General features: G+C 44.1%; 1 protein-coding gene across 1 annotated transcript in view; it reads left to right on the top strand.

Annotated features, from left to right (window-relative positions):
- LOC116328956 (nidogen-1-like) overlaps window positions 1-13,307 on the top strand; it is a 44,961-nt gene that overhangs the window by 15,058 nt on the left and 16,596 nt on the right. The window contains exons 2-11 of the mRNA XM_031750853.2: window positions 3,146-3,448; window positions 4,009-4,232; window positions 5,789-6,387; window positions 7,133-7,273; window positions 7,532-7,783; window positions 8,370-8,570; window positions 8,773-9,012; window positions 11,386-11,523; window positions 11,748-11,876; window positions 13,076-13,219. Of these exons, the coding sequence (XP_031606713.1) occupies window positions 3,146-3,448; window positions 4,009-4,232; window positions 5,789-6,387; window positions 7,133-7,273; window positions 7,532-7,783; window positions 8,370-8,570; window positions 8,773-9,012; window positions 11,386-11,523; window positions 11,748-11,876; window positions 13,076-13,219 (2,371 nt within the window). The remainder of the gene's footprint in view (window positions 1-3,145; window positions 3,449-4,008; window positions 4,233-5,788; window positions 6,388-7,132; window positions 7,274-7,531; window positions 7,784-8,369; window positions 8,571-8,772; window positions 9,013-11,385; window positions 11,524-11,747; window positions 11,877-13,075; window positions 13,220-13,307) is intronic.

Here is a 13,307-nt window from a genome sequence, read left to right as displayed (position 1 = left end):
GTTCACACTGGAGCGCGTTTGATGTCGCATTTTATTTGTAGTGTGAACAGGCAGACAAAAAAATCGAATTTGATCAAAAAATCGGAATTGAGCATTAAGACCTGCAGTGTGAACGTAGCCAAAGATGGCATTAGGAGTGTGTGTGCGTGTGTGCCTTGTACATATGGATAGGGATGGGTATTGATAAGATTTTCACGATTCCGATTCCATTTTCGATTCTGTTTAACAATTCGATTCTTTATCGATTCTTTTTAAAAAAGGAGAACACTAAGGTCGATTAGCTTAGAACTTTGTTTTATATCTTCTGTTTGAACAAGATAGAAATTTAGGAGTAACATGGCCTTACAAACCCAACAGTGAGATCTTAAGAGATCCACAGCCTACGGCTCTTCAATGGGGTGTCACAGGGTCCCCAGGAAAAAAAATTGTAAATGTAAAATAATAAAATAAATATTCTTCTGTAGCAATAACAAAGTATAACATAAATTATTCTGTAGCAATTACACAAGACTATCCAGTAATGTCCCTGCCTACAATTAAACACATTCACTTACCAAAAATCGGCGGCATCTGCTGTGGCAAATGGGTGCAAGCCTTTGACCACAAACTTAGTCACTGCTCGGTGACATTCGTCTATCCTGGCCTGAAAGGAGACGCTACCGGTAGACTGCAGCGAGAACTGCCAGCCAGACTCTGTCTGTCTCATCATGGTCACCTAAATGCACAGTAATGGCAGGTTTTGTAATAAGGCAGATCGCGCTAACATAATATGCACTGTTAGCTGATTATTTACCTGCCGCATTAACGGGAGATGACGTGCAAACGTTACCGCTGCTGCTGGGTTGAGATTCACGAGTCCGGAGCGGAATTAAAAACACGACATTCATTTAAGGTCATCGCGTGTTTTGTGAGCAAATGCTTTTGCATATTCGTAGTGTTTCCTCCTTTAAATGAAATATCTACTTTGCAAGTATTGCAAGTTGCCCTGTTGTCATCCGTTCTCGTAAAGTATAACCAAACTGTTGAGCGTTTGAGCCGCTTAGGCGCCCTGCCAGGTAAATGACGCTCCGCAACGGGGTGATGTCATTCGGGGCGACTGGAATCGATGAGGGAATGGTTTGCAAAAATGCCAAACGATTCCAAGGAATTGAAACAGTGGGAACCGGTTCTCAACAAGAACTGAGTTTTGATACCCATCCCTACATGTGGATGTGTGATGAACGACTCATACATATACAGTTTATTTCTAGTGCAGTGAGTGTGTAAAAACAGATAAGATCGGTGTGTTTTTGAGAGTTTTTTAGTGTCAGCTTGTTGATTAAAATAATCCAAAACATCAGAAACAAGACTAAAACCACAAATGAAAAATCATTTAATGATTCAATGTAATTTAATTTAAAAGTTAGCAGTCTTTTCCCTCTGATGTCTGGTTGATAAAGTTCTGGATTGCTTAGTTTTGCTGCTGAATGTTTCCCATGATGCACTCAGTACTTCTTCTGTTTATACAGTGCATTAAGTGATGATCCTATCTGGCTCTCTTCCACAGTCTGCCTTTGTCCTCCACTCATACCCAACCAGTTATAGCCGCCCCTCCCTGAGCCTGGCTCTGCCAGAGGCTTCTTCCTCTCCACTGTCACCATGTGTTTGCTCATAGGGGGTCATATGATTGTTGCGTTTTCTCTGTATTACTGTAGGGTCTTTACCTTACAGTATAAAGCGCCCTGAGGCGACTGTTGTTGTGATTTGGTGCTGTATAAATTAAACTGAATTTGTTTCCTTTTGGGTCGCACATCATCAGCTGTGAGCATCTCAGAATCAGAATACTTTATCAGTGCCAAGGAGATGATGTGGTCAGAGTTCCTCCTGGACAGTAAGAACAGTAACTAACACTGAAACAGGCTGCATGCCGGCTGACACATGTGCACTGGAAGACGCATGTTTGTAAAGCCTTGTGCTTTGTTGGAGGTTTTTGATAAATGGCTGACATATCTGGTCTGTCTCATTGTTGTATGCAACAGTGAATGTAAACCTGTGTCGTGGCACAGCTACGGTGAAATTCTGCTTTACTTTGTTAAAAATGCTAAAGGTGACGGTTGGTTTAGTGACTGATCGTCAGGTTTGGGAAAGAATCTGAATCTGTGACACTAAGAATGTGGCCTGAACAGATGATGAACATCGCTGCCTGTGAGCACGATGTTGGGAAGGTTTAACTGTCAGAATGAGATAAAATCACGGAGCTATGACTTCATATCCAAAGTACACACTACCCGCTTATATGAAGCGGGTAGTGTGTACTGGATGTTTGACAAATGAATATTACCAAATAACTTCGAGCACAAACTGCTTTGCATACCTCTCTCTGTCTGTGTCTTGTCATATAATATGCAGAAAGCATATTAAAGCAGTCACGGGGGGGCCTGGGCCTCTCTGGGTTTATCTCCTGTTGTGGAAATCCTGCGTCAGTCATCAGCATTGCTCATATTTTTAAACCTAAACAAACGAATGGTTGTCTCATTATCTGAACTAAAGAAGTTGATTATTATGACATAAATTGAAGCTATTTTGTCTGCATTTACTGCCTTGTCCTTGAAAGGAGACTGTACTTGGTTCTGGCCTCACACGGTCACTATGGCAGTCAGTGTTAGGCGGATTCGAGTTAATCGGGTTAAAGAGATCTTTCTTTTCTGAGTGAATGGGAATTATTTGTGTGGAATTCCTGGGACTGACAGAGCGCGCAGGATAGCAGTAAGAGAACTTTGTGCACTCTGCTTACAGTTTGTGCTGAATAAGCAAATCATTCATTTAAATAATCCTAAGTTATCATTCTTAGAATAATTGTAGTGCAGAGTTTGTTTGTCTTGGCTTTGAGAAACTGGTTTATAATAATGACGATCAGGAGCATCAACAGTCCTCAGTTACTGGCCTCTTGAATTATAATCAGACAGTACTGGACTGTATTTATACTTCAGACCTGAGGATTGTGGGAAATGTCCAGATTGGTCAACAGTAAAATCATTTAACCTTGAAATAAAATGATACAATCTCACAATTACTAAAATCTGAGGTGCATAAATGCACTGTGTGATTTCACATGCAATATGAGGTGTCTGTTCATTAACCAAAGAACCTGATCCTCCTGTTTCAGATTAACACCAATGGGTTTGTGGCTGTTGCGGAGCCTCCAGCTGAGGAGAAATACCTGGGGAAGATGCCCAGTGAGTTTAAAATGATTGCAGTCCTTCTGGGAGACCTGGACAACAGTGACGGACAAGGCAAGGTGTACTTCAGACAGGACAGCACCCCAAATATCCTGGGTCGAGCTGCTGACCACATCAGGCAGGGATTTCCAGATGGTAAGGTAGAGAAGCCCACCAACACCTTCATTGTCACCTGGGAGAACATGGCTGCCCAGGGGACATCTGGACGAGGAGACCAACTGGACACTAAGGTGAGGATTTCAATTTCTCTCAATTAGAGAGTATGTATTTATTTTTTTAAATATATATTATATACTTTTATTTACTCATTTATTCTGAATGTATTTTCCTTAGTGTGGAAAAACTAAGGAAATCTTCTACGGCATAAACACTCATAAACACTCATTTTACCCTGTCTCTGTCTAATTCAGCTTTATCTATACAGCGCCAAATCACAACCACAGTCGCCTCAAGGTGCTTTATATTGTAAGGTAGACCCTACAATAATACATACAGAGAAAACCCAACAATCATATGACCCCCTATGAGCAAGCACTTTGGCGACAGTGAGAAGGAAAAACTCCCTTTTAACAGGAAGAAACCTCCGACAGAACCAGGCTCAGGGAGGGGAGAGACATAATGGGAGAGAGACAAGACATGGTGTGGAATATAAGTGATGATTAAATGTAGAGTGGTGTATAAACACACAGTGAGCAAAAACACACACAAACCCACCCAGGATGAAAAATAATCAGTGGTGTGGATAAAAATGGGAATTTCTTCTTAAAAACATGTTATTTTGCACTTTCAGAGAATCACCTTCCAGCTGGTTGTAGCCTACACAGCATCATCTGCCTGGGCCATCCTCTTGTACCCCAGGAGCAGCCTGCAGTTTCTCTACACATCAGTAGGAGGAGAACGAAAGCTGCTCGAGGCTTGCTTCAATGAAGGCCTGGTGGGCTGGTTCTGGAAAAAACAGGGGCTGTACTTCCGCATTACCTCTGATGAAGAGGCCTCCGTCAGCCAACTTACCAAGTATGACTGCTGCTGCTGTTTTTTCTATAGTGGAACTGAAAGTATGAAGTCTGTGTTTGTACATGGTGCTGTGATAAAGTGTTTGCTCCCTTCCTGCTCTATTTGTCACTTTAATGGTTCAGAACAAACAAGTTTTAATGTTTGACAAAGAAAACCTGAGTAAATCCAAAATCCTGTTAAAGAAGCTGTCCAAACCTACTGTATGTGAAAAAGGAGTCATGGCTGTGGCGCCCTAATCAAATGTCTGAAACATCACTAGTCCCACTCTTTGCAGGATTGTTTGAACTCAGCCACAGTGGAGGGTTTCTCAGCATGGTCTGTTTAAGGTCAGGCCAGACTTTCATCAGGACTCTTCAAAACCTTCATTTTGAGGTTTTTTGTTTGGAACCATTCACAGGTGGACTTGCTGCTGTGTTTTGCATCATTGTTGCAAAACCCGAATGTGCTCGAGCTTTGGTAAATGATAGTCGGATGTTTTCCATCAGGACTTTCTGGCAGAGATCAGAATTCACAATTCAATCAATTACAGCAAGTCGTCCAGGTCCTGAAGCAGGAGGCAGCCCCAGACCATCACACTGTTGGTATGATGATTAGGAAATGCTGTTAATTTTGGAGCAGATGTAACCGGACACAAGCCTGCCAGAAAGTTTGGCTTTTGTCTTGTCAGTCCACATATTTACCCAAACGCTTTGGAGATAATCAAGAGGTTTCTTGTGTTTCTTTTGGTCAGCAGTGGTTTTCTCCTCAGTTCTACAACAGATGCCATCTTTCCCAGTCTCTTTCTTACTGTTGAACTTTGACCTTGACTACAGTAAGGAAAGCCTGCAGTTCTTCAGATGTTGTACTTCAGTTACGTTTTCACATAGAGCCAAGATGATTTGGATCAGTTGTTTTTTTTCAATAATCAATGAAATCATCTTTAAAAATACTGGCAACCTCTGACCTTGAGGATGATGTCACTGAGATTCATCTTCTGAGACATTTAGTAGATGCACCTGTGGTATCAGTTTCAAGCTCCCGTATTGCCTCGTTATCACAAAGTTGCATGTCCCGCCCGCCAGGGCGATGACACTACCCCATCGATGTTTCATGGCCAATGGGTAGAAGCTCAAATTTAAAAAAAATGTAAAATGAAGAAGAGAGCAAATCCCAAAAGGTTGATTCTATTCATCTGGACGTTTTCAGTGGGAGAAACATTTCATCATCATCAGCTGACTGCAGGTTTCCAACCTTATAAACAGGACATCTGCACAATGACTGAAACCAGCACCACTGAATGAACAGTGGGCTGGGAGTGACCACTGTATGAACAGAATCCACGTGACTGATGATTGAGCGTGCATCCAGACAAGAGAGTAAACACCTTTTCACAGAGCTGTAGGCTTTAATTAAGCAAAATCAAAGTTCCACTAGTCCTTGTAATTAAATAAGTTCTGAAATACATCTTTCAGATGTCTTAAAAATGCTCGTCTGTCATTTCTAGTTTCCACTTCATTAGTTTGTTTTTCACTGTCATCCACTTTAGAAACATTTCATGTTATTCTTTATCCAACCAGAAAGACCAACGCAGCACAGAGTGGAGTTTGGGTGTACAAGATTGGATCCTCCTCGTTCTTCGTTGAGATCGAACCAGGGAAAGTGACTAGCTCTCCTGAGAATGAGGGTGTTACTAAGCCTCCTGTGACCATGTTAGCAATACAGACTGATCATCATGTGGGGATGGACTTCTTGACCTATACAACCCAGGGGATAAAGACAGCTGGAACAGTACCAGAACAAAAGCAAGCGTATCCATCTGAGACCCCCAGCAGCTACCAAACCGGTTATCCACAAACCGTCACACCAGGAAACACAACACTGAAAACTCAGGAGCCCCACTTTGTGGAATCAGACACTGTTGCACCAGCACCCACCAGCACTGGGACAATTCAACTAATTCATCCAACTGAGCAAGATCCGACTGAAACCAGATACACCACCTCTGAGATTTTGCAACCAAGACACACCACTCCTGCGCCCAGTGAACCCAGATACACTACAGAGAAGCCGGGGCACCCTCCTGATCAAGTGCAACAGCGCCACGTACCAGCACCACCGCGTTCAGCTCCACAGCATCCTCAGATCATTGTGGTCGATGAAGATTTGGATGTAAACGGTAGATTTCAATAACAGGACGTTGGTGTTTTATTTTCTTTGGGTGAGATTGTCATAGGCTACGTCCACACTAGCCCCGATAGATTTGAAAACGGCGTTTTTGTCTGAAAACGCTCTGCGTCCACACTATCGTTTTCAGTCATTTTCACAGAGTTGTGCGTCCACATTGAAACGGCCGAAAACGCTTACGTTTCAGTCCTGCGCATGCGTGAAACGTAAGAAGATTCGGCCTGCCTCATTTCTGTCTGCCGTTTATTGACTTTCCGGCTCTTTGAAACGTCGCGGCCGAGTTTTTTAAATTGACTAACAATGAGGTGGAGTTGTTGCTGCGAGTAACACAAAAGTACAAAGTTGCAAACGCGAGTGAGAATTAAAGAATTTGAAGTAAAGCTATCTGGAGCACGTACAGACTGATATTAATCTTTAATAGGGCTGTCAAACAAAACAACTGCTGTGTAATGCCCTCCGCTGTCTTAGTTTAATTGGTCACATGACTGCATCATATGGCTAACATGCGTCATTGTTTTAGAAAGTCTGCGTTTTCGAGTGTGCACACTGCGACGCAAAAGCAGTTTTCAAATGTATGCGTTTTCGAGAGCGTTTTCAAAACGCTGCGTTTTCCATCAGCGAAAATGCCGTCTCAGTGTGGACAGGAGGCCAAAACGGAGAGAAAACGCATTAGTGTGGACGTGGTCTTAGTTTCATTCTAAAGCCATCCTGCCTGCCTTCTTTTGTTCCTTTCACAGTGTTTGCATACAATTTGGAGACGTGTGCCCACAACAGGCACAAATGCTCGGCTTTTGCTGACTGCAGAGATCACAGCAGGGGGTATTGCTGCCACTGCAGGCCTGGTTATTATGGGAATGGGAAGGACTGTGTTGCAGAAGGTAAGAAGAACTCAGTTCCTTATCAGTGAACCTAATGATTATTTTAATAACAGGAAAGCAGCTTTGGTAATTTCTTATTGTGTAAGATAGTGCAGTCTAAGCTTTTTCCTCTAATAAAGCTTCTTTAAAAGCATTAAATGTTGGTAAATGTCATGTAAATATTATTCCATTTGTCTATATTTATCAGGATTATCAGAAAAAAGACGACTGAAGAGAAAAGAAACAATAAAATGATTTAATGGAGAAGTTGTTTTTCAGGCAAACCCCAGAGGATGAATGGAAAAGTGAACGGCGAAGTGTTTGTGGGAAACTTACCTTCACCGGTAAGGCTCACTAACAACGATTTGCACTCATACGTGGTAGCCAATGATGGACGGGCCTATGTGGCCATCAGCAACATCCCCGACAGTGTGGGGCCCTCCCTGCAGCTTCTGTCCTCACTGGGGGGAGTCATCGGCTGGGCCTTTGCCTTGGAACAGCCTGGCTACGAGAATGGATTCAGTCTCATTGGTAAGGGTGCAGGTTGTTGATGATTGTTGTGTAAAGCTGCATCAATTTGTCCCTCATGTGCTCACAAAACTGCTCAGAACTGCCAAGACTCTGGGCCTCCAGAGCCTGGGAACAGCTCTGTTAAATACTGTAACTGTAACGTTGGGGGTATCATGTTTGTTACTGATGCAGAAAGTCCAAAACAGATTCAGAAATAATTAATGTCATGCTGAGCTCACTGTGAGCTCAAAGCAGCAAACCTCAGAGATGGTTGTGTGGGAAAATCCTTGCAGATCAGCAGCTTCTGAAATACTCACACCAGCCTGTCTGGCACAAACAACCACGCAAGGTGGACAGTCTTCTTCATTCTGACGCTCAGTTTGCACTAAATGCACTTTGCACTCAGTAGGTTGTCTTTGCCTAAATGCATTGAATTGTTGTCATATGATGGATGGTTAGATATGTGCATTAACAAGCATTTGAGCAGGTGCACCTTATAAAGTGGCTGGTCACTGCATATCCATCTCCTGGAGTTTCTTCATCCACCCTCTTGGACAGCTGCCTGTGACGGTTGTTCCTCTTCCTGTGTTTTTTCACATTCCTGTAGGCGGGGTGTTTTCCCGACAGGCCGAGGTGGTCTTCCAGCCGGGCAACGAGCGTCTGAGCATCAAGCAAGAGTTTAAAGGCATCGATGAACATGACCACCTGGTGATGAGCACAGACCTGGATGGACGTCTGCCGGCTGTCCCGTTAGGCTCCACTGTTCAGATCGAGCCATACAAAGAGATTTACCAGTACAACAGAAACTGTAAGGCCAACAGCTCATTGTCTGAAACTAAGCTCGTCACCCAGTGAGGGTCTAAGAGTCCATTTTTCTGTTTTCAATCTTTCTGTGTAAATATTTCAGCCAAATCAATGTTTCAGGACATTAAAAGATTCATTTCCTATCCCACTGAAGGTAGCTCAATGCTCTACCCGCTCACTGCTAAAGTGTTTCTTCTCCTTTCTAGTCATCATCTCCTCCTCCAGCCGCAACTACACCATCACCTCTCCTGACGGAGATGTCCAGATGAGAAGCTACCAGTGGCGTCAGACCATCGTCTTTCAGACCTGCCCGTATGATGAGGCTGGGTGGGCGGGGGCAACGCTGACCACACAGCAGCTCAGTGTAGACCAAATCTTTGTGATGTTTGACGCTAACAACCATCTTATCCGCTACGCCATGAGCAACAAAATTGGTCCCATCCATAGTACGTTACACGTCCACATATGTATCCGTGTGTGTGTCTGTGAGTGTGTATGTTGGAGCACCACCACTAATTGCATTTTTGAGTCACTAGTGACAGTACTGGTGACCTGTCCAGGGTGTACCCCGCCTCCTGCCCTAAGATAGCTGGGATAGGCTCCCCCCCCGCAACCCTGAAAAAGGATAAGCAGAAGTGGATGAATGGGTGGGTGGATGGATAGTGACAGTACTTAGATAGAAGGTGGAGTGCTAAACCAGCAGTCAGCATTAGGAAGCTTGAAGCTAAGAAGTTACTCAGTAAGATGTACAGGTGCAGCGAGTTAGTGCTACATAACGAACAAAACTAGAATCTGACTGAGTGAAAATGAAACAAACGTCTTCGATGACCTTTAGCAAAAAGTGAGGTGTGGTTCATTAAAAATACTGGAAATGAACCAAAAGCACAAACATGGCTGAGCTGTAGAAAAAAGGTGGACGTAGCACTGTTGTTGTATTTAACAAACCAGAATAAGTCATTCATGTTTTCACTGATCACAATGAGAGTCTGTAATAGAAATCAGAGACACAGGTGACACGAATCTTTTCAGCATTTCTTTTCCTGCTGAAATGGGCTGTAAAATTATTCCTGATGTAACCTGGAAGGACAAGGCCACAGTCTTTGTGAAATGTGTTAAACCTGCCACAGAGTTTGTTTTATTTTAAAGCCAACCTGACGTCTCATTTATGGATGGACCCTACAGGGGCTCAAAGTTTAGCCTCTACATATTTAACGGAACAGCATTTGGAGGCTGTGATTATTAGTACTTCAGTTCTTGGCACAAACAACAGTGATGAAAAAATCTGCCTCTGTGAATGTGTGGTGTATTTATTTTAGTTCCACACGTGTCACAGATGCAGACAGCACAGGTCAGTGAGCAGACTCAGGCTGAAGGTCATAGAAGGTTTCCCACATTGTCAGGGACAGTCACAGTGAAGCGGTGCGTGTTGTTACTCCGAGGAATGTTCGGAAACACATATCCAATAGTTTAAACCCTCAGCGGTGTTGCCGTGGGACATCGGAGGAAGGTAAACAGTAATCTGAGCCTGGCTCTGTTTCCTCAGCTGCAATCAGAGAGGCCTTGAGAGTGCAGCAGGCAGGGGGCGAAGATCAGCGGCTGATGTCAACAAGATACCAACCTGGGCTGGGGGTGGGGGTTGGGGGAGGGGCAGGAGGAGGGTTCGAGGTAAATATGCAGGTGAGGCTGGTTGGAGAACCTCGGGGGTTTCAGATTTATACAAGCAAACAACACTGAGCTGGCTTTGTTGGCAAACAGGGAACATCTGGGACATGTTTCCTGCCAGGAGCTCCGCCCAGCTGCACGAGTCGTGAATGAAAGCAGTCAGTGAGTGAACCACAGATTAGTTTTTATCCATTAATCCTTTTATCACGAAGAAGAAAGAGAGCAGCAGTCTCCTACAACAGGCATGTCTCAATATTCCACGAAAATGTCTCCAAAATATTTAAATTCTCATTTCTGCAAACTCGACAAACAAATCGATATTTTCCTTAAATACTTTGAGGGATTGAATAACAGAGCAGCTCTGATGTTACACAACAGCTGTACTTCATGTATTCACATCAAACCATGGTGACATTGGAAGAAACACTCTGGAATTTATTAATTAATGTTGACATCACGGTGGTTAGGTCCATCTTTTATATACAGTCTATAGATGTTTGTGTTGCTGACAGTGAAAACTAAGCGTCTCTCTGTGACCAGGCAAAGAAGAACAAAGTGAAACTGTCTGTAACGGATGAAGAGATGGATGGGAGACCTTTCTAACACTGACACATGTAACAAACGTGTGCATATATGTGTTTTTGCACATTTACGTGATGTTTGTTGTTCTTCATTGGTAGATTTTATTGGTCAACAACGTGCAGGTGACACAGCTCATTTTCTGTAATATTTACTGTAATATTTAATAATAATAATGAATAGAAATGTGTTGAGTCCATATTCTCTCTTGCTGCCTCGCTTTCTTACTGTGCTGGTGGTTTAGCGTGAGTGCTGCTTTCTGGAGACACTGGATCTATTTTCAGGGTTATCATCATCTGGTTGACCTTCAGCGTTTGTTGCCAAACTGCACAAATTTTCCACCGTGTGTGTTGTCAAGTAGAAGATTGAAGAAAAGATGTGTAAATCTGTTGGCATATAGATCAAGTAGCTGCAGGCCAAAGAAGACATGAGCTGCCACTAATTACGTGGCCCACTCTCTGGTTGGACTGTGGGTGGTTCAGGTGCAACGTATGGATCTTTTCTGCTCTGTGTGCGCGGTACTGCATTTGCGTGCTGTGAAGAGTCACATTGAGGAGGTGTGTCTAATTTTCTGACAGGCAGTCTTCTGGAGCAGAATCCATGTTTCAGCGGTCGACACGGCTGCGACATAAACGCTGTCTGTAGACCTGGGGAGGGCGTCCGGTTCAGCTGTGAATGCACAGCTGGTTTCACTGGAGATGGACGATATTGCCACGGTAACAAACCCACACTTGGTAACATGGGCAGTGCTGAAAATGGGAAAGAACTACAAAACAGATGAGAGAATCATTTCAAAAATGTGACAGTCACATGGAAACGGTCCTTTATTAGTAAAATGATGATCTGAACCTGGATTACATTTAATCTGAGTGTCTACAAGCAGCACATGGAGCAGAGATTATGTAATGTGGCAGTAACATTACATATATGTTATTGGCAGATATTGACGAGTGCAGAGAGACTCCTTCAGTGTGTGGACCCAACGCCGTCTGCAGTAATCAGCCTGGAAGTTTCCGCTGCGAGTGCTCCATCGGCTTTGTGTTCGCCAGCGATGGAAAGACGTGTGTCGGTGAGTTTAGAGTGTGTGTGTTTGTGTGTGTGTTGACAGCTGGCAGGTGGGTGGGATATCTGGTTCCTGTGGGTGAGTATGACTTTGTTGCACATACAGATGTTCCTAAAGCTGACAACACACATAAACAATAACGATCTGTCCAGCACAGACTAAATGTTTCCGCCCTGCCTGGTCTGTAGTAGCGAGACGTGTCTGCTTCAACCTAAAATGATGATGATTACTGTACAATATAAAGCGCCTTGAGGCGACTTTTGTTGTGATTTGGCGCTATATAAATAAAACTGAATTGAATTGAATTGAATTGATGCTGTCGGGTTTGTTGGTTGGACCTTGTCCCTCTCATGTGATATTGTAATGTAGGATGTGTTTAAATATAATAGTTTGGACATGGTTATTGAGTGCTGTGGAATTTTAGCTTCATAAGTCAAGTACCCTTCAAGATCAGTCTTTTTTTCAAAATGACCTGTCCACCCACCTACAGCAGGGGACTTTGAGGCGATCTCAAAAACTGAACACTAAAAGCCTGAAAGTATCACCGGGGCAGTAAGATCAACAGATGGATGGGTGCTGCGGCTGCAGTGATGCGGACGCTGTACCGGTCCGTCGTGGTGAAGAGAGAGCTGAGTGTAAAAGCCAAGCTCTCAATTTACCGGTCGATCTACGTCCCTGCCCTCACCTGTGGTCACGAGCTGTGGGTAGTGACCGAAAGAATGAGATCTCAGATACAAGCAGCAGAAATGGGCTTCCTCTGAAGGGTGGCTGGCCTTAGAGACAGGGTGAGGAGTTCAGCCATCTGGGAGGGGCTCAGAGTAGAGCCGCTGCTCCTCTGCATTGAAAAGAGGTGAGGTGGTTCGGGCATCTGACAAGGATGCCCCCTGGGCGCCTACTGGTTGAGGTGCTCCGGGCATGTCCCACCGGGAGGAGGCCCCGGGGCAGGTCCAGGACATGCTGGAGAGATATAATCTCTCCAGCATGTCCTGGGAATGCCTTGGAGGTGGTGGAGAAATGGAGGTGGCCAGAAAGAGTGAGGTCTGAGCTTCTCTGCTTAGGCTGCTGCCCCCACGACCCAGCCCAGGATAAGGGGGAAGAAGATGGATGGATAGATAGACATCACTGGTCTTCATTATCATACTAATGAATGGGGATCTGTAGTTTGGGACAGATTCATCAAAACATGTTTGTCTCTGGTCCTGCAGAGGAGAACCGTCCAGTAGATCACTGCCAGAGAGGATCTCACGACTGCGATGTTCCACAGAGAGCACTGTGCAGCTACACCGGAGGCTCAGCCTACATCTGCTCCTGTCTGCCGGGGTTTGAGGGTAACGGCCGGGTGTGTCGGGGTGAGTTCACGGTGCTCGCTTTTTCAGCTGTGTTATCAGGTTGAGTTTGATGTTGTGTCTCATCCTTAATAAACAGATGTACTGTAAA

Source organism: Oreochromis aureus, linkage group 6 (genome assembly GCF_013358895.1).
Source record: "Oreochromis aureus strain Israel breed Guangdong linkage group 6, ZZ_aureus, whole genome shotgun sequence".
In the NCBI taxonomy this organism is placed as follows: Eukaryota; Metazoa; Chordata; class Actinopteri; order Cichliformes; family Cichlidae; genus Oreochromis; species Oreochromis aureus.
Note: the sequence above shows the minus strand (reverse complement) of the source record. Positions and strands in the feature narration are given on the sequence as shown.